The 17161-nt window shown below is 47.5% G+C and overlaps 2 protein-coding genes across 7 annotated transcripts in view; one reads left to right on the forward strand and one right to left on the reverse strand.

The window, feature by feature from the left end:
* Nucleotides 1-5290, reverse strand: part of SZT2 (SZT2 subunit of KICSTOR complex) — a 51157-nt gene extending 45867 nt beyond the window's left edge. For 4 of the 6 annotated variants that reach the window (XM_055341616.1, XM_055341615.1, XM_055341619.1 and 1 more), the window contains exon 1: nt 5189-5290. In XM_055341616.1, the coding sequence (XP_055197591.1) occupies nt 5189-5215 (27 nt within the window). In that variant the 5' untranslated portion in view covers nt 5216-5290. Of the gene's footprint in view, nt 1-4325; nt 4704-4818; nt 4979-5188 lie in introns of those variants that run through there. The other 2 variants (XM_055341617.1, XM_055341618.1) reach the window with 2 other exon arrangements.
* A 105-nt stretch (nt 5291-5395) lies between these two features.
* On the forward strand, nt 5396-10853 carry MED8 (mediator complex subunit 8). The gene is made up of 7 exons (XM_055342153.1): nt 5396-5425; nt 6936-7054; nt 7981-8125; nt 8646-8786; nt 8983-9064; nt 9426-9674; nt 10524-10853. Exons 1-7 carry the CDS (start codon nt 5420-5422, stop codon nt 10586-10588), a joined length of 807 nt encoding a protein of 268 aa, XP_055198128.1. The 5' UTR covers nt 5396-5419; the 3' UTR covers nt 10589-10853.
* The last annotated feature ends 6308 nt before the right edge of the window (nt 10854-17161 follow it).

A 17161-nucleotide genomic window follows, 5' to 3' on the forward strand; every position in this document is an offset into this window, starting at 1 on the left:
TGGTTTTACTTCCTCAGGCCCCACAGGGAAAGTCTGACCCCTCTGCCAAAGGAGAATCTAGCAAACATCTGAGGGGAGTCTGGAGTCTACTTCTCCACTGTAAACATCTCCCAAGCTCTTTTTTTAAAAAAAATATTTTATTTATTTATTCATGAGAGACAGAGAGAGAGGCAGAGACACAGGCAGAGGAAGAAGCAGGCTCCATGCAGGGAGCCCGATGTGGGACTTGATCTTGGGACTCCAGGATTATATCCTGGGCCAAAGGCAGGCGCTCAACAGCTGAGCCACCCAGGCGTCCAATCCCAAGTTCTTTAGGTGTATCTCAAATGGCATGGTTTTTAGTTTCCTCATTATTTTATATCTTAGATCATATGCCTATGAGATTTGGTTGGTCTCTTTTTCAACTTAAAATGTGGGGGCCAGAATGGAATACAATATCCAGGTGCAGTCACAGATTCAGTCTCCTAAGTTCTATTTGGAAGATTGACTGTACTGTCGGTGCAGGGAAACTTCATGACTTTTTCACTTATGTTGCTGTTAGGACACATCCTCCATTCTGTCCTCATGCAGCTGGCTTTTTGGGACACATACAATTATTCAATTAGTCTTGTTACATTGGATAAATTCAGTCTGTTTTTCTATTGTGAAGCTCGGAGTGCTGTTTTGCCTTCTAGCAAATCTCTTTCCAGCTTAATTTCCCTGCTAATTCGATCAGGATGCCATCAATTCCTCATCGCAGTCCAAAGAGGACAGAGACAAGGAGAGTATGTACTCATTCATTGGTCAACAAATTTATGGAGAGCCAGCTACATGATAGCACTGGGCTGGATCCTAAGGATACCTTGGAAAGCAAAAACTGGCATTCTCTGCTCTCAAAAAATTTACCCCATAATGGAGAAAAAAATTTAATCAAATAATTTCTCTAATTACTATATTATTACAAACTGAGTAAGTGCACCAAAGGAGAATGCAGTTCTGTGGCAGCATATAATAAAGTAACCTAACCTAGACTAGGGTCTTGGGAGAAAGTGGCCCTGAACGTTGAGCAGGGTTTGCTAGGTAAGGAGGAAAAGGGGGGACAAACCAGGTGGGACACAGATGGGTGCTGTGCTATTAGACATTTAGATTAGTGGTTATTAGGCCGCCTATTTCCACTACAGTACTCTTCCATTTCTCCACCTTGTCTTGAAAGTTGTTTTGAATGATGGACTGACTGTCCAAGGCCAAGCTGAAACCCACCTAGTTCATCAACCAGTTCTTACAGAATCCACCCTCTTAAAACCAGGGACATCTCCTCAATTTGAGCTTTCTTGCAACATTCTGCCTCATCTATGACCCCTTCAAAGTCAACAGCTAGGTGTTCAAATCACCATCTCGAAGATGCAAGATGTAATTGATCAGATCCAGAAAACTTAATAATTTAAGCAGATAGAAGAGTAGTTTTTGAGGTGTGATCCAAGGACCAGGTGCATCAGAATGGCCTCAGGTGCTTATTAAAATGCAGATTCCTGGGCACCACCCAAACCAACTGAATTTGAATTGATAGGACTCCAGAACCGAAATTTAACAAGCTCCTGGAGGGATTCCTCTACTTTAACATCTGACAATCCCTGAATTAGCTGTGTTCTCCCTGCATCCAGACTCCCATGGAGCTTTGATTCCCTGATATTTTTTTTTTATAAATTAATTTTTATTGGTGTTCAATTTACCAACATACAGAATAACACCCAGTGCTCATCCCGTCAAGTGTCCCCCTCCGTGCCCGTCACCCATTCACCCTGATTCCCTGATATTTAATACCCGAGTCCGAAGCACATTCCTCTTGGAGTAGTCTGGCAGAGAAAGCGTGGTTCTGGAGTCATAGACTTCAATTCAAATCTGGTTCTACTACTTGCTATCTGTGTGAGCTCGGACAAGTTACTTAATTTTTCTAGGCCTCAGTTTCTTCATTGATAACATGTAGGTAAGAATATCTACTTCATAAAGATGTTGTTGCAATTCAATAAGAATCTGAATAATGGTAGAAGCCTATCATTCTTTGGAACATTTATTGAGACCTACATACCATGTATGTATAACAAGATGAATAATAATTAGGCACTGTGCTGCATACCATGTTTATCAGCATGAAAGAAACATCACCCTTCTCAATTTATTGGGTTTTGTTTGCTCTTTGCACCTGTCCCTTTGTGGTTAAAGTATCATCTTTGAAACCTTTTCTAACCCTTGTGCTGTTTTCTGTTCATAGAATCCCATGAAACAATTTAGACATTTTTCCCCCTTGAATTGTCTGAAGACTCCGTACTGTGCTTATGCCAAAGTCCTGAACCTCTAGCATGGGCTCAACCTGAATCTGCTCATCTCTCCCCAATCTCCCACTGCATCAGCACACCTGGGATCTTTTAAACACTGGTTCTGCTGCCACTTGCTAGTACAAGGCCTTGCTGAAGTTACTTAAACTCTCTGTGCCTTAGTTTCCTCATCTGTGACATTGGGAAAAGAACAGTGCCTATTTCATGGAGGTTTTACAAGGATTAGGCAATACTTGGTAAACACTCCAGAAATGTTAGCTATTCCCACTGCCACACTGCACTCACACCAGCCACTGCTTCCTCTGTTCTCTGAAGGCTCTAAGCTCCTTCTCTCTCAGGATTTTCACAATTGCCTCTGCCTCTGCTCATGGCCAACCTCTACTCAGTTTTCAGGCTGAAATGTCATTTCTCTGAGAAGGCATACTCAACCCAGCCCTCCCTTCTCACACTTCCTAACAGAGTCAGTTAAGAATCCCTTTCAAACATTAATTCACTCTGTAGTTTTCCTTTGCAGTCCTCATTATAATCCAGTGTTTGTTTACTCCATTAAAATAGGGGACATGTCTGTCTTACACTGCTCCGCACCCACCCTGACACTTAGCATGATTCTGAGTCCATAGTAGCACTCATAAAATATTTTAGGTATTTGATGAATGAATGATTTCTGACTATGCCCAATTTTTTTCTCTTGGGATTTTAACAACCTCTAAAAGTCAGTCACTTTTCTGACCAGGGGCAGAACTCTTCACTCCCCTTACCTTCTGAGTTAAAATTTTCAGAAATTCAGATCAAGAACTTAACACATGCTTAATTTTTGGCTGAATGAGACTCCAACTTTGTCTTGACTCCAAGTTACTACAGATCTGCACCGATCAATATGGAAGCCATTACCAAACGGGGCTACTGAGAACCTGGAATGTTGCTAGTTCAATAGTCCAAAATGAGAAGTGCTATTAAGTATAAAAGACATGCTGGATTTTTAAAATCTAGTACAAAAAAGAATGATAAATATCTCATAATTTTAAATATCGCATGTTGAAACGGTAATATTTTGTAAATGTAGAGTTAAACAAAATACATTACTAAAACTGGTTTCATTTGTTTCTTTTTACCATTTTAAATGGGGTTACTAGAAAATTTACGTATGTGATTTGCATTAGATTTCTACTGGACAGTGCTGTTTTATTTATTTATTTATTTATTTATTTATTTATTTATTTATTTATTTATTTATATGAGGTGGGGGAGCAAGAATGGGGGGGGGAGGACAGTGCTGTTTTAGACTACCTGCCTAAAAGGTATACTGTATTTTCCTAGAACATCCCCCCATTTCCTTTCATCTTAATCCTTAAAGAGATGTATTCCAAATTCTTTCAGGCTTTCTCTATATTGATATTTACGATGCATAGGCTATTCCGCTATCCCTGAATATGTCTGATTCTTTTGTTTTTTTCTAAAGATCTATTTTTTTTATTTGAGGAAGGAAGGGGAAGAAGGAGACTCTCAAGCAGATTTCCCCACTGAGCCCAGAGCCCAACATGTGACTCGGGTCTCTCCATGATCTTAGGAGATCATGACCTAAGCTGAAACCAAGAGCTCAATTGACTGAGCCACCCAGGTGTCCCTATCTGATTCTTTAAAATAGGGCAACATTTCTTACTTAATCTCGGGTCTCATCACACCAAATCCCAACAAACTGGAGATTTACCATCCTGTGGTTATGTTATTATACTATAATCATGAAGTTTAAGAACATAAGACCTGGAGCCAGGCCCCGTTTGGGATTCCTAGCTCTACTACTTACTAGCTGTGTTACTATGTTGCTTTGGTGAGCTCTGTGCTTCAACTTCCCCCAAATGAAAGATGGAGATGATAAAAAGCATCTAGGGATGAGAGCACTAATTGATATTTGCAAAGTGTCGAGAATGGTGCCTGGCATGCAGTAAGCATTCACTAAGTAATAACTACTATTTATGTCACTATACACATCCTTCACCCTTCCCACCTACTCACATATTCTCTTAGAATACTGGGCACTTCTTTTAATGATGTTCTTTCCAAATCTGATTTTATGCTCAGATCTTCTAATTTCAAAACTCTGCTACTCCCCAGCTCAGCAGCACTTGGGTAAGGTACTTAACCTTCACTTTTGGGTTTCCTTATCTGCAAATGAGAAACGGATATTGCCACCTCCCTGGCACAAGTTTGAGTAACATCATGTACGTACAGGTTCCTTTCATTAGCACCTAATGGGTGTTCATATGCATTTTCTGCTTTAATGCAGAAGGTCCTCACAACACACCGTAAGACAGGTATCTTAATGAAGAAGGAAACAGGATCGGGATAGTCAAGACTTGCCCAAAGTTGCACAGACAGCTAAATGGCGACGCCAATACTGGGGCGAAACTTCACTCTGAGCCAAATGTTTTTACTTTTCTTCCCCCACCCCCCCACGAAACCAAAGCTGCTCCCCAAGTGCATAAGCGCTACAGCTAAGTTAACTCACGCTGTTCACGGTATTCCAATGCCTGCAGAAATGCAAAAACCATCAACGCACTAGTGCCATGTTGCCCACGGAAACTGCGGCAGAAAAATCAAACCTCAGGTTTTGTTAACATCAATATTAAAGACCGAAGAATCCGAGAGCCCTGGAGCCGGGGACGTGTCTGAAATTTCAATAAACAAAACAAAGCGACGGGTTTCTGCTCTAGCCGCCCCCACGACGACACTGCGGGGAGGAGGCTCAGTAGTCGGGCCTTTGGGGCCGGGCGGGTCCCTGCGCAGGCTACGCGGCCCGGCCGCCCCCAAACCGGGAGGAGGCCTCCCCCTCGGGGCCCGGGGTCCAGCGCCCTGCGTTGCGCCCTCCCGCCCCTCACCTCCGGCTCCGGGCGCTCCGAGGCCATCACACAGCCCTCCCGCGCCGGCCCGGGCCAGAGAAGATGCTCCACTCTTGACCCCTGACCCGGCTCCCGGAGCCCCGCCGGAACCGGAAGTGAGTGGGCGGGCCGCGCTCTCCCTGAGTTTTCTGATTGGGGGACGAGGCCTCTCAGAGTGGATCGCCGACTAGGAAACCGGAAGGGGAAGTCGCCGCCGTGGCCGCCGCCGCCATGCAGGTGAGAGCGGGCTTGGGGCTGTTAACCGCCAGCTAGCTTCAGGTGACAGGACTGAGAATGGGCTGGCCGAGGAGAGAGTGAGGAGTCGGGGCCGACGGGAGGGGGCAGAGCGCGTAGCTGACGGGTAAGGGCCCGCGGGGGCGCGGACGACTGGAGCGGTGGGGGTGGGGCCCACCTGGCAAGAGATGGGAGGTTGGGGCCTTGTCGTGGGGAAGGAGGCTGCGTGGACTAGCTGGCGTGCACGGAGGGATCAGGCTACGGTAACTGGGACGGTTGACATGCAATGCAAGGAAGGCAGCTCAAGAAAATGCAAGTTGGCTCCGGCCCCTGCCCAAGCTGTTGGATGTAGACATGAGGGATCTGGATGGAATTGCAGAGGAGCCCGAGGGACCGAGGGATTAGGGAAGGGGAGGGAGGCCCAGAGCGGAGCTACTTAAAATCTGAGGCTCTGTGAGTGGAGCCCCGGATCCAGGCCCTCGTCATGCCCCTTGGTGAGTTTGCAAGACAGCTCTGCATCATTTCTCCCAGCCTGAGCCTGTTAGTTGTTGAGGATGAAGAAATGGAGTAAAACCGGAGACCACAGACGGGAGGAAACTGCAGACACCCCAGCATTTTAAAATTGTGTCTCTGGCGCCTAGGAGCATGTGCGTTTTGTCTTTGTTTTTCACTTGCCGCTTACTTTCTTGCACCTGGTTGGCTGTCAGTAAATGTCTTCAGGCTGAGTGAGCTTGTGGAAGGGACGCAGGAATACGGGCACAGAGATAAAGCGAATGCCGACTAATCCAGCAAGAAGAAGCTTGAAAACTTCAAATGCTGACGGCAGATGAGGAGTGGGGGAGGGGCCGTGGGGGTACAAGTTTCAGGGAAACCTTAGTTTCCTTCGTTTCCACAAGCATGGGTATGTTTTCCGGAGATTATGTGACTGGCAAGAACTTCCAGGCTCACAAGGCAAGTTCTAGGACAAGAGAAAGACAAAATACTGCAGAGGCACACAAAAGTTAATAAAGCCCAGGGATTATTTCTGAAAAAAAAATGCCTCAGTGACAGAGTGTTTCTATTTTTTTTAAATTTTATTTATTTATTCATGAGAGACACAGAGAGAGAGGGAGAGACACAGGTAGAGGGAGAAGCAGGCTCCATGCAGGGAGCCCGACGTGGGACTCAATCCTGAGGCCCCAGGATCACGGCCCCTGGGCCAAAGGCAGCACTAAACCGCTGAGCCATGCGGGCTTCCCTGAGAGAGTGTCTAATACAGAGGAAAGCCAGACATGAATTAGCAGACAATGAGGGAAAGGAGGAATTGAGGTCAGGCAAATGGACTGAAAGGTCTAGGAATTGATGCTGTCTGTAACCCAAATACCAAAGATAGAGAACAGCCTGGCTTTCCTGCACCAGTGAGATCCTGGGTTACTTGACTAGTTTTGCATACTGTCATCCCGGCTTTTCAGCCTTCCCTGTATGCGACGTAGCCACACCTATCTGGGTAACCAACCTGTTCCTATTGGTGCAGAGGGAGGAGAAGCAGCTGGAGGCATCATTAGATGCACTGCTGAGTCAAGTGGCTGATCTGAAGAACTCACTGGGGAGTTTCATATACAAGTTGGAGAACGAGTATGACCGGCTGACCTGGTAAGGGTTGCCAGGGCAAGCTGAGGAGGGCTCCATGGGGTGGGGGTTGAGGGGGCAGGCCTCCTGATTGATAGGACATCTCCGGGACGTCACAATTTATCACTTTGCAAACATTTTTTTTTCTTTTAAATTTCCAAGTTTGTTTTTTTTGTTTTTTTGTTTTTAGATTTCATTTATTTATTCATGAGAGGCACAGAAGAGAGAGAGAGGCAGAGACACAGGCAGAGGGAGAAGCAGGCTCCCTGCAGGGAGCCAGACTTGGGACTCGATCTCGGGTCTCCAGGATTACGCCCTGGGCTGAAGGTGGTGCTAAACCACCAAGCTACCCGTGCTGTCCTGCAAACATCTTTTAATTTGAAAAGAGCTATGTTTCCCAACATTTAACAAGTGAAGTTTGTCTTAGGGCCACTGTGGCATGGAAATAGAGAAATGCCCAGTTTTCCAACCCAAGTTTTTTCTAGCTTTTGATTGTCACCCTTTGACTTCTCTGGGAGGAGGTACTCCGTCAGTGGGTCCTCCCACTACAGTAAGAGTACAGCGTTCATCTCGGATGTCTTACGATAGATATTGCTGAGTCTTTTAGCTCCAACCTACTCTGGAAGTGTGGATCCTGTTTTCAGGCCTGAAAGAGCTCTTTTTGCCCAGTTTATAAATTTTTAATGATAAGCATAGCCATGGTTCTTACTTTGCCACTGGTCTTTTACCCCATTCAAATAATGAGCTGCCTTATTTCTCCATCTGTGTTAGAAACTAAAAGCGTGTCCCTTTTTCATAACCCCACAATCCCTGGGATCCAGTCTGGTTCCTGCCCAGTCCAGCTGTAGTGCTCTGAGTCTTTTTCGAGTGAGCCTGGGTATTCCTAGTCTGAAAGACCCCTTTGAGGCTACTTTACTGAGAACATTGTGACACCTTCTTACCACTACCAGGCCGTCTGTCCTGGACAGCTTCGCCTTGCTCTCTGGACAGTTGAACACTTTGAACAAGGTCTTGAAGCATGAAAAGACACCACTGTTCCGCAACCAGGTCATCATCCCCCTGGTGCTGTCCCCAGACCGTGATGAAGATCTCATGGTAAGAAGAGGAGAAGGGCATAACATGGGAAATTAAATTCTTAGATGAGGGCTTAGGGCACAATTGTTGCTTGGTTATTTTAGAAGTTTTGAATGTGTAGTGTGGTAATAGAAAGCAAGGGCTGCTTTATTGAGGCCTTTTTTTCCTTCTGGAATTGGGGAGCTACTTCCAAGTAGTGCCAAGTAAACCTGAGGCCTCTATGCCCAAGGCAAAGACCTTTCTCCTCCAATACCTATCTTGAGGAAAAAGTGTGTTCTTTTGTGATTTTTGTCTGTTTTGATATTTTATTAAAATGTAGCAAAGAGAAACTTGCCTCTAGGTCTGGTAGAAATAGAGGTATGAGCAGATGGAAATGAAGCAGGGAGTAAGAGCAACAGTGTCCTAGGAAGCCAGATACTCTAAGTGTCAGGCTGTGTTTTCCCCAAAAATGTACCATTTGCCAGTGGAAGGAGCTGTGTAGCAAGCCAGATTGAATTGTCTTGGATTGCATGGGAGGATCAGTAACATCTGTGTGTTACAGCGGCAGACCGAAGGACGAGTGCCTGTTTTCAGCCACGAGGTGGTCCCTGACCACCTGAGAACCAAGCCTGACCCTGAGGTCGAAGAGCAAGAGAAGCAGCTCACAACAGATGCCGCTCGCATCGGTGCCGACGCAGCTCAGGTTGGACCAAGTCACTGCCCTGCTGCTCCCCCCTCCCCTGGGGTCCTTCATGAGAAGCTGGGCAGTACTGTTGGTGTCTGGTAGGGGTGCACAGTTGGTTATATAAAAGTTGCCCCTGGAAGAGCACAAGGAACAGCCCTCATCACAAGCATTTCCTGTCTGCTCTGATCTCTGCACAAATGTATGTGTGTTACAGAAGCAGATCCAGAGCTTGAATAAAATGTGCTCGAACCTTCTGGAGAAAATCAGCAAAGAGGAACGGGAATCTGAGAGTGGAGGTATGGAAGGATTGGTAGCAAAAATGGAGGAGGGAAAGGAGGAGAAGATGACTGGACTAGGACTGGTGGTTCGGGTGGTGGTGAAGTGAGGATAGAAGACAACTGCTTAGGAGAGGGATGTGTCCATTCTGTTTGCCGTTTATACTGAGGGCCAGCCCTGAAGCAGGCAGAGGAAAGGGGCAAAATGAGAAGGGATAATTCTGAGATAGTTGTGGGGGTCTCTTGGGGTCTCTTTCTCTGAGCTGCTGGTGAGTGTGGATGTTGCTGAAGCCCGGGGCTCCTGGGGCTGGTCTTCCTGCTGCCAGGTTTAGTCCAGGGTCAGAGGCGTGTCACAAGCTCCTCACTTCCCCTTTTTCTTCAGGTCTCCGGCCAAACAAGCAGACCTTTAACCCCGCAGACACCAATGCCTTAGTAGCAGCTGTGGCCTTTGGGAAGGGGCTGTCTAATTGGAGGCCTTCTGGTAGTAGTGGTCCTGGCCAGCCCGGCCAGCCAGGAGCTGGGCCGATCCTTGCTGGAGCCTCAGGATTACAGCAAGTACAGATGGCAGGAGCTCCGAGCCAACAGCAGCCACTGCTCAGTGGGGTGCAGATGGCCCAGGCAGGTCAAACAGGTAAGGTGGCGGAGGATGACATGGTAGCAGACTCGAAGCATGGAAATAGGGATAAGCTGGATTGTCTGGGCCCCCAGTATCCCAGAGTTGGAGATTTTCTCCTATCCTCCTTGGATTCTGACCCAGAAATCAATTTTTAAGAGTAAAAAAACTCTTTTGAGACTCTGTAGCAGGTACCAGCGAAAGGAAGAACTTTGAGCAGCAGGAACTGCACCTCCCAGCCCCATCTTAGAGCTCTGTGTCAACTACCTTCTTTTCCCGTTTACTCTGGACACTGTGCTGTCAGGGTCTTAGACCAGTGGGTGGGCCTCAGTTAAGACCATTCAGTAGGGATGCTGGGATTGAAAGACAAGCAAGCTACACGTACTCTTTTCTTTGTATTCAATCTCTCTGATCTACTGTTAATAGTTATGAGAACAGTCTGGAGGAGTTCAGATGTGCGTGGCTAGAAGAGGTGTTTTGTGTTTTTTTTTTTGTTTTGTTTTGTTTTGTTTTTTTGTTTTTTTCCAAAGCCCTCCAGGAAACGGAGCAGTTACAGTAAGAGAGAACAGTCTTTCGCCTGTGACAGTAAATGGGGTCTAGCTGTCTTTTCCAGAAGTAGCTGAGCACGAGACTGCTGGGGTGTGTTCTGACCCCTCCTACTATCAGTCCTTTTTTTCCAGATACCTTCCAGGAGAGGGCTGGTCAGGACCCACACCTCTAATCTTTGCTACCCGGGGTCAGAGGCCACAGAGAGGTTCTGAGCTGATAGAGCGAAAGGGTGGCAGAAGGGAGCCTGGGAGACCACCTCTCTGATTTATCATGAAAGTCTTACCGTGCTTCAGGTGTCTTTCTTCATGTTCCTTTTAGGGAAAATGCCAAGTGGAATAAAAACCAACATCAAGTCCGCTTCAATGCATCCCTACCAGCGGTGAGTGTGGCCGGCAACTTTGCCCAAAGCTGGACTAGACGGGTACAATAAAGAGAACATGGGCTTTCAGCGCCAGACAGGTTCCAGCTGCACCACAGACTAGCTGAGTGACCTTGGGCAAGTGACCTGATTTTTCTGAGCCTGTTTTTGTAAATGGTGATGATACCTACCTCATAGGGTTGTTGTGAGGACTGAAATGAGAAAATGAATGTAAAACAGTACAGCCTATGAAATAATGGGCATTCAATAAATGATAGTTTCTACAGCCACTTCTCCCACTGCCCTCCTCAGTCCTGGATCCAGAACCCAGTGGGATCTGACACTCCTTCGTGTCAGCAGTGAGCTGACGGACACAAGATCATGGACCACTCTGTTCTGTTTGAAAGCCTATCCGTATTTTATGGTGCCAGCAACTGTCACAGCCTGTGTATGTCCTTAGAGGCATGCCGGCTCCACAGGCCCCCCTACCCAGGTTCCATCAGGGCCATCTCTCCAAGCTGCCGGCAACGGGGCTTCTGGGCTGGGTCAGAGGATCCACCCACAGCTCTGGTGAAGCGTGGGCCTGCCCTCCCCTCTCCTTCACCCTATCTTATACACATGCAAGAAGATGCTGAAGGTCCAGTAGAGTAGGTGTGGGCTTCCCAGGAAGTGGCTCTACCAGGTAGGACTGTGTGAGAAAGGGGCTTTGTTAGCACGTGAAGCCCCTTCTCCCCTGGACTCATTTTTCTTATTTTAGAGGGAGAGGGGAATCACGCTTCACACCGTCTTCTGGGTTTCATTGCTCTCATAATAGCTCATGGTTCCTGGACTCGGGCCAGGATGGCTTTCCTCCAGTCCACTAAAACTGTGGCTCAAAGGAGAGCCAGATTGCTGGTGGGTGGGGACAGCCCTCAGGACCTCCGCATGCTTTACATAAAGCTGAAGAGCAGAGTGAGTTGGGTCTGCAACCTAAGCCCCCTTTCTTGGTGCTCCTTTGCAGGCAGGGGCAGGGTTTGAGTCCAGAGAAGACCAAAGGGTCTCTCTGAATGAAGTTCTTTAAATTGATGGCCACGGGGTCCATGTTAGCCGACAGTGATTTACGAGGGAGCTCTCTAGGGGTCAGAGGCCTTGTGTCAGAGACTTTCAGAGTTGCTGCAAGGCGGTTCCAATTTGTTCCCCATAAAATGTCTTCTTAGCTTTGATTAGCTTTGATCTAAAAATCCCAAGAGGTATGCAGAGAGCCTGCCCATACCTTCCAGCTGCCTTTTTCTGTTCTCTTCCGTCACACACCAATCCTTTGGCTTTTGTTTGGTGCCGGTCAGAATTGTGCCAGGCTGTGGCAGCAAAGCACTGGAAAAGTGGTCCGCGATATGTCAGATCCACTCCTGCTCCATCAAGACAAGAAACGGTATCCATAGAGTTCACTGGTCCTAGCACACCGCCACGCGAGGAGTCCTGTTATCAGCTCTGAGGCCATGCCAGACCTTTCCTCCACTTCAGTACTGCTCTATTGCTCTGTCAGCCCACTCAGGTGTTCCTTCTGTTCTTATCTTTTCCGTCTCTGCTGGAAGTGTCAGAGCTAAACGTCATACTGGGTAGGGTTCAAGCTGTGCTGCTCTAAAACCCCTGAAGCATCTTTGTGCTAGGTCCTTAATTCCCCCAGAAGATTCTCTCCTCTTGAGAGGCACCAACCCCAAGTTTCTTTGTTGTCCCAGGCTCATACCACCTTCATTGCCACCATAATATTTGAAACGGGTTCCTTGTCCTTCCAGAGTGGAAAAGCCGTCCTGCCCCAACAGGAGCATGTGCAGGACCTCACCCACCTCTTGGGCCCCATTCTTTACTCTGGAGGCGCTCACATCTATATTCTTTATTCTGGAAACACATGTTCTCATTTCCAACCCCCCACCTGCACTGGAGTGGGTGCACCCACTCTGGAGTGCATACACCTATGTAGCATTGCCAGTTTTGGGACTCAGACAACCCAGTAAATGCCTCAACGGAAAGCATCTCCCTCCCCTCACACACTCATTTTCCCGGGAGCGAGTATATATGGAGCTCCCTTTGAAGAAGAGGACGTGGTGGTCTTACTTGTTCAGATTTAAAATTTGTAAACGTTGTCGCTCCCTTTTGATGGTATTCCTCTGTTTCCGACTCCTCTGTTTTGCTTGGGGACTGTGCTTTCTCCTACTCTTGGGGCCCCTGGAGAATGAGATGAGGCCATTGTCTCCTGGGATTATGTCTAGGGTGGAGAAAGAAGCGCTGCGAAACCATGAGCTCTTACTTAGTATGGTCTTCATCCCGCTGACGGCAGAGGCTTACTTAATCCATATCAGCATGACAGCCATTGCCTAGGACGGCATCTCCAGCTCTGGCCTGTGGCTGGAATTCCGTCATTGAAGCTCCCTTTTACTCACTGCCCCAGTCACCCCATTCTCTATCCCTTCTGAGGTCTACTGCTGCCCCACCTACCTAGCTAGCCTTACATAACCTTGTACTTTTGTGAAATGGCCAAAATAGATGGGCTGTAGCTGAGTGCTCCTTCCAGCTCCACGATGGGCTCTGGCCTGAGAACTGAGCTGGAGGGGTGGATTGCCCACGTCCTGTCCTGCTGTCAGGGAGGAAGCTGCACTCTGCAGGAATGCCCTAGTGCAAGGCTGGTCCTATTTCCCACCCATTGCTCACCTCCCCCAGGCAGCTGGGAACAACCTCTCCCTTTGTCTGAGCTTCTTGTACAGAATAATCCTCCTTACGGACAATGTATTCTCTGTGCCCCATGGACACAGGAGCCGTGTGAGCTGATCCCAGCACCAGGCGGGACGGAGGCTGAATCCTTCCAAACGCCCACCCTGGGTCAACTCCTGATTACTGTCCAGAGAAATTACTAAGAGCTGTACGTTTTCTTCCATCTTCCAGATGTGGGGGGATAGCTTATTGAAGTTTAGTGGTGGGCCAGGAATAGGGCCAGGGGCTGTGGTCTGTTTTTGGTTTAGTCCTGAGAGTTATTCATGCCAACCTGTGGAGGCTCTGATGTGGCTCTGGCCTGACGGCCTCAAACACACAGGAATAACACTTGGAAAGCATTTGCTGCTCTGCGGACGGGGCTTTCTAGTTGAAGCAGAAGGCAAACTCTCCAGCCCATCTGACAAGGCCGTGGCACCCCATCACTTCAACGTGTGTGTCCCACAGAACAATCTCCCTCTTTTCTTCTCTTCTTCCCTTTAACTTCTCCCTTGTTCTTGTGCCTCTTAGGGTCACAGGCAGATCTGGATCTCTGTTATGGTCTCTGGATGAGTTTACGTGGCCACTTCCCCAAGTGCATTGTGGACAAGGCACCTGACTTCCCTGGGTCTCCGTCTTGTCAACTGGCTAATCCCAGGGATCCTTCCTAGTTTTAAAGTCTCTGGCAGTGATTCACAAGCCTATTTATTCCCATGCATTTTGCTTGTTTCCCTCATTGTGTGACTATGTTATATAAAATAGGCCAGAATTTTCTTAGATCAGCCCTCAAACCTGTACAAACTATTACTGAAGTTCCCTCTCCGTCACCTGCAAGTTAACCTACCTATATCCCGCCAGAGTACTTCACTACAGTTGTTTTCTAGCTTGCACTAGTTCTGTAGTGAAAACTCATCAAAGATGTGGTAAGTTACCCCAGAGATGCATGTAGTATGTATGTCAGAAGTTACCTTCCAGCTCTCTGGCATCCCTCTATCCCGTGGGCAAGATCTGTGACCAGAGAGACTTGCAATGAAAGCAGGAAATGACATTTTCCATGGGATGATAACCTGTCCTACTGAACGATCAGAGGCCTGGGCTGCTCTGCTCCCTGCTTGCCCTCTGCCACTCCACTGCCTTCTCTGGTTCTCACCCAGATTTCCCGTCTGTGGTCTTCTCTTGCCCACACCCCTGCTTGTATACCACCTCTGTTCTTTCTACTACTTTCTCTGGGCTGCTTCCATTTTCATGGCCCTGCTTAGTGTCCTTTTAGTGTCTCTTCCATGGTACTCCTTGACCCCACATCCCTGCTCACTGACAGCCACACTCCTGAAATACAGGGGCCACACAACATTGCCTCTTCTTTCACACCTGCCATTCCTTTTACCATTCTCTGGAACTACTCTGTCAAACATCACTAGTTTGTTTAAGAACTTTTGTATTTATTGGAGATAGCACAAGCAGGGGGAGTGGGGAGGGGCAGAGGGAGAGGAAGAAGCAGACTCCCGCCGGGCAAGGAGCCCAGGACCCCAGCGTCATGACCTGAGCCGAAGGCAGACGTTTAACTCACTGAACCACCCAGGCACCCCCTCAAACATCACTGTTGACCTACTGGCTAAATCCAGAATTTTTTAAGTGCTCATCTGACTTGATCTCCATGGCATTTGATAGTGCTCACCGCTTCCTCCTCATCTCTTTCTCCCCACTTGGCCTCTACATCTCTGACCATTCCTGTTCTGTAGCTCTTGGCCTCTCCCTCTGCCTGCTGTCTCTGTGACCGCCACTTTTATTTTCAGCTCAGAGCTCTCTGCCCCTAGGATCCATAGGTACCTCAGATTCTGAACGTTCAAGTCCAGTCATCCTTCCCTCTAAGCCTGTCTTTTTTTTTTTTTTTTCCCCAGTTTCTTGGGTGTGCCCTGAGCTAGGTCTATGGAAGCCACCCTAAATCCTTCCCTCTCTGGGTCCCAGCCCCTGTTACCTAGTCAGGTACCAAATCTTGTCTATGTGACTTTCTAATATCTCTCCATCCTGCCCTGCAGTTTAAGCCCTAGGCCTCTTTCCCTAAGAGTGGTGTTCAGACTCCCTCTCTCCCACTCCAACGCATCTTTGATATGGCTGCCAGGTCTTTCTAAACTGATCGGATCACATTGCTCCCTTGATTAAAATCCTCTGGTAGTTAGTTCCCTCCCCATGTTTCTCAAACGGGAGTCCAAGTACCTGGCAGGGTGGTGGGGCAGTGTGCCACACATACTGAAAGTCCTAGGATCAAATCACCCTAGAACACTCATTTTCTTGAGGGTAATTTAGAGAACATAAAATGATCACATATGCATTCTTAAGAGAAAATAGAGTTCAAGGAATTCCTACTAGTCCAAAGGGGTTCAGAGTAAGCCACCAGATTCCCTGGGGAATACTTCTTTCTGTCTTTTTTGCCATTACATGTACTTTATTGAAAAAGTGAAAAACAGCTCAAATTTCCTGGGAAGGCAAGTAAAAGATTCTATGTGATCTGGCCCCCTGACTTCTCCTGACTTAGTTTCTCTGTTGTCCTGCCACCCACTTTATTCCCAAGCCATAGAAGCTGCTTAAAGTTTCCTGAAAGTCACAAACTGTTTCTGGTCTCTGTTCCTTTAGTCCCATGGTTCCCTCTGCAAGGAACATTTCGCCCCATCATTCTGTCTGCCGATACCCAGTCATCTTTAAAAGTTGAGCCCATGAGCCACTCTGTGAAGCTTGCTGACACCCCAGTGTGGGCACAACTTGGTGCCACTCAAAATAAGGCCACTTACTTCCTCTTTTATGCTCTTTATTGTCCTCCAAGTTCAAGCACTCTGAGCTGTCAGGGCTTGAATCACAGTCCATCTACATGAGAGCAGTGTGATCTTTGGCATGAAATGTGTGTGTCTGGCACACTGTATAGCACTCAGCGAGGCATAAACACTCTAAGTGCTAGCTGCTGCTATTACCAGTAGTGGTGTGGTTTAGTTGATGTTGGAGAGATAGTACCGTGTAGCGTTTAGGTTAAAAGAGCAGGTTCAGACTGCCTAGGTTCAAATCCTAGCTGCGCCACTTACTAGCTGTGTGGCTTGGGCTAATTAGTTTACCTCTGTTCCTCAGTTTCCTTATTCCTGCGGATGATGATATTAGTGGCTGTATTGTAGGGTTGCTGTGATGTTTAGGTTAATATGTAGGAAGTGCTCAGAATAGTGCTTAACGATAGATGTTCAATAAACGTTCATGTCCTCAGGTAGTGTCTAGAACTGCCGTCAGCAATTGTTGCTAAAACCAATGATCGATCAGTCCCTTTATGAGGACAGAACTTCTTCCTCCCTCTGCACCTCGTCTACGGGGATGTCATGCTCAGCAGCCTCCTGAGATCCTTTGCGTGCATCTCAGCCCCCATGGTATCACCTCAGCACCGAGTGCAGAGCATTTTTACACTGGTTTATCTGGCGTGAGAAGTCATTTTTGCATCTAGTTTTGTACATTTTCTTTCTCCCATTTAGTTGACACCCACCCTCTTCCATTAAAGCCCAGTTTGGTCTCTTGTGTCATTTTGCTTTGAGACCAAACGACAGGCTCCCTCACCCAAAATATTCTTTATCCTCCCTCCTAAACCGAATCTCCTGTCCCAACCAGGTAAAGACTCAGTTCCATAGTCGGCCTCCATCCTGTCCCTAAAGGGGGCCCTACACCATGCAGAGGTCTCTTTCTGTGTACACTTGTGATGAGTTCCCTTCTCATTTGTCCACGCTTTCTAGGCCTGCGCTCAGGTGTCTGTGGGCTGCTGTTGTAATTCCCCAGGTGTGGCAGACCAGAGCTCGTGCTTACTTCTTCACACTCCCCACCTGCCCCGTAGGCCTCGTTGTGTCACGGCAGC

The sequence above is a fragment of the Nyctereutes procyonoides genome, unplaced genomic scaffold (assembly GCF_905146905.1).
Source record: "Nyctereutes procyonoides isolate TBG_1078 unplaced genomic scaffold, NYPRO_anot_genome, whole genome shotgun sequence".
Classification (NCBI taxonomy): Eukaryota; Metazoa; Chordata; class Mammalia; order Carnivora; family Canidae; genus Nyctereutes; species Nyctereutes procyonoides.

Coding starts and splice junctions, on each gene's coding strand:
- MED8 (XM_055342153.1), top strand. Junction 8,126..8,645: donor ACCGTGATGAAGATCTCATG/GTAAGAAGAGGA, acceptor TGTGTGTTACAG/CGGCAGACCGAAGGACGAGT. Junction 8,787..8,982: donor TCGGTGCCGACGCAGCTCAG/GTTGGACCAAGT, acceptor TGTGTGTTACAG/AAGCAGATCCAGAGCTTGAA.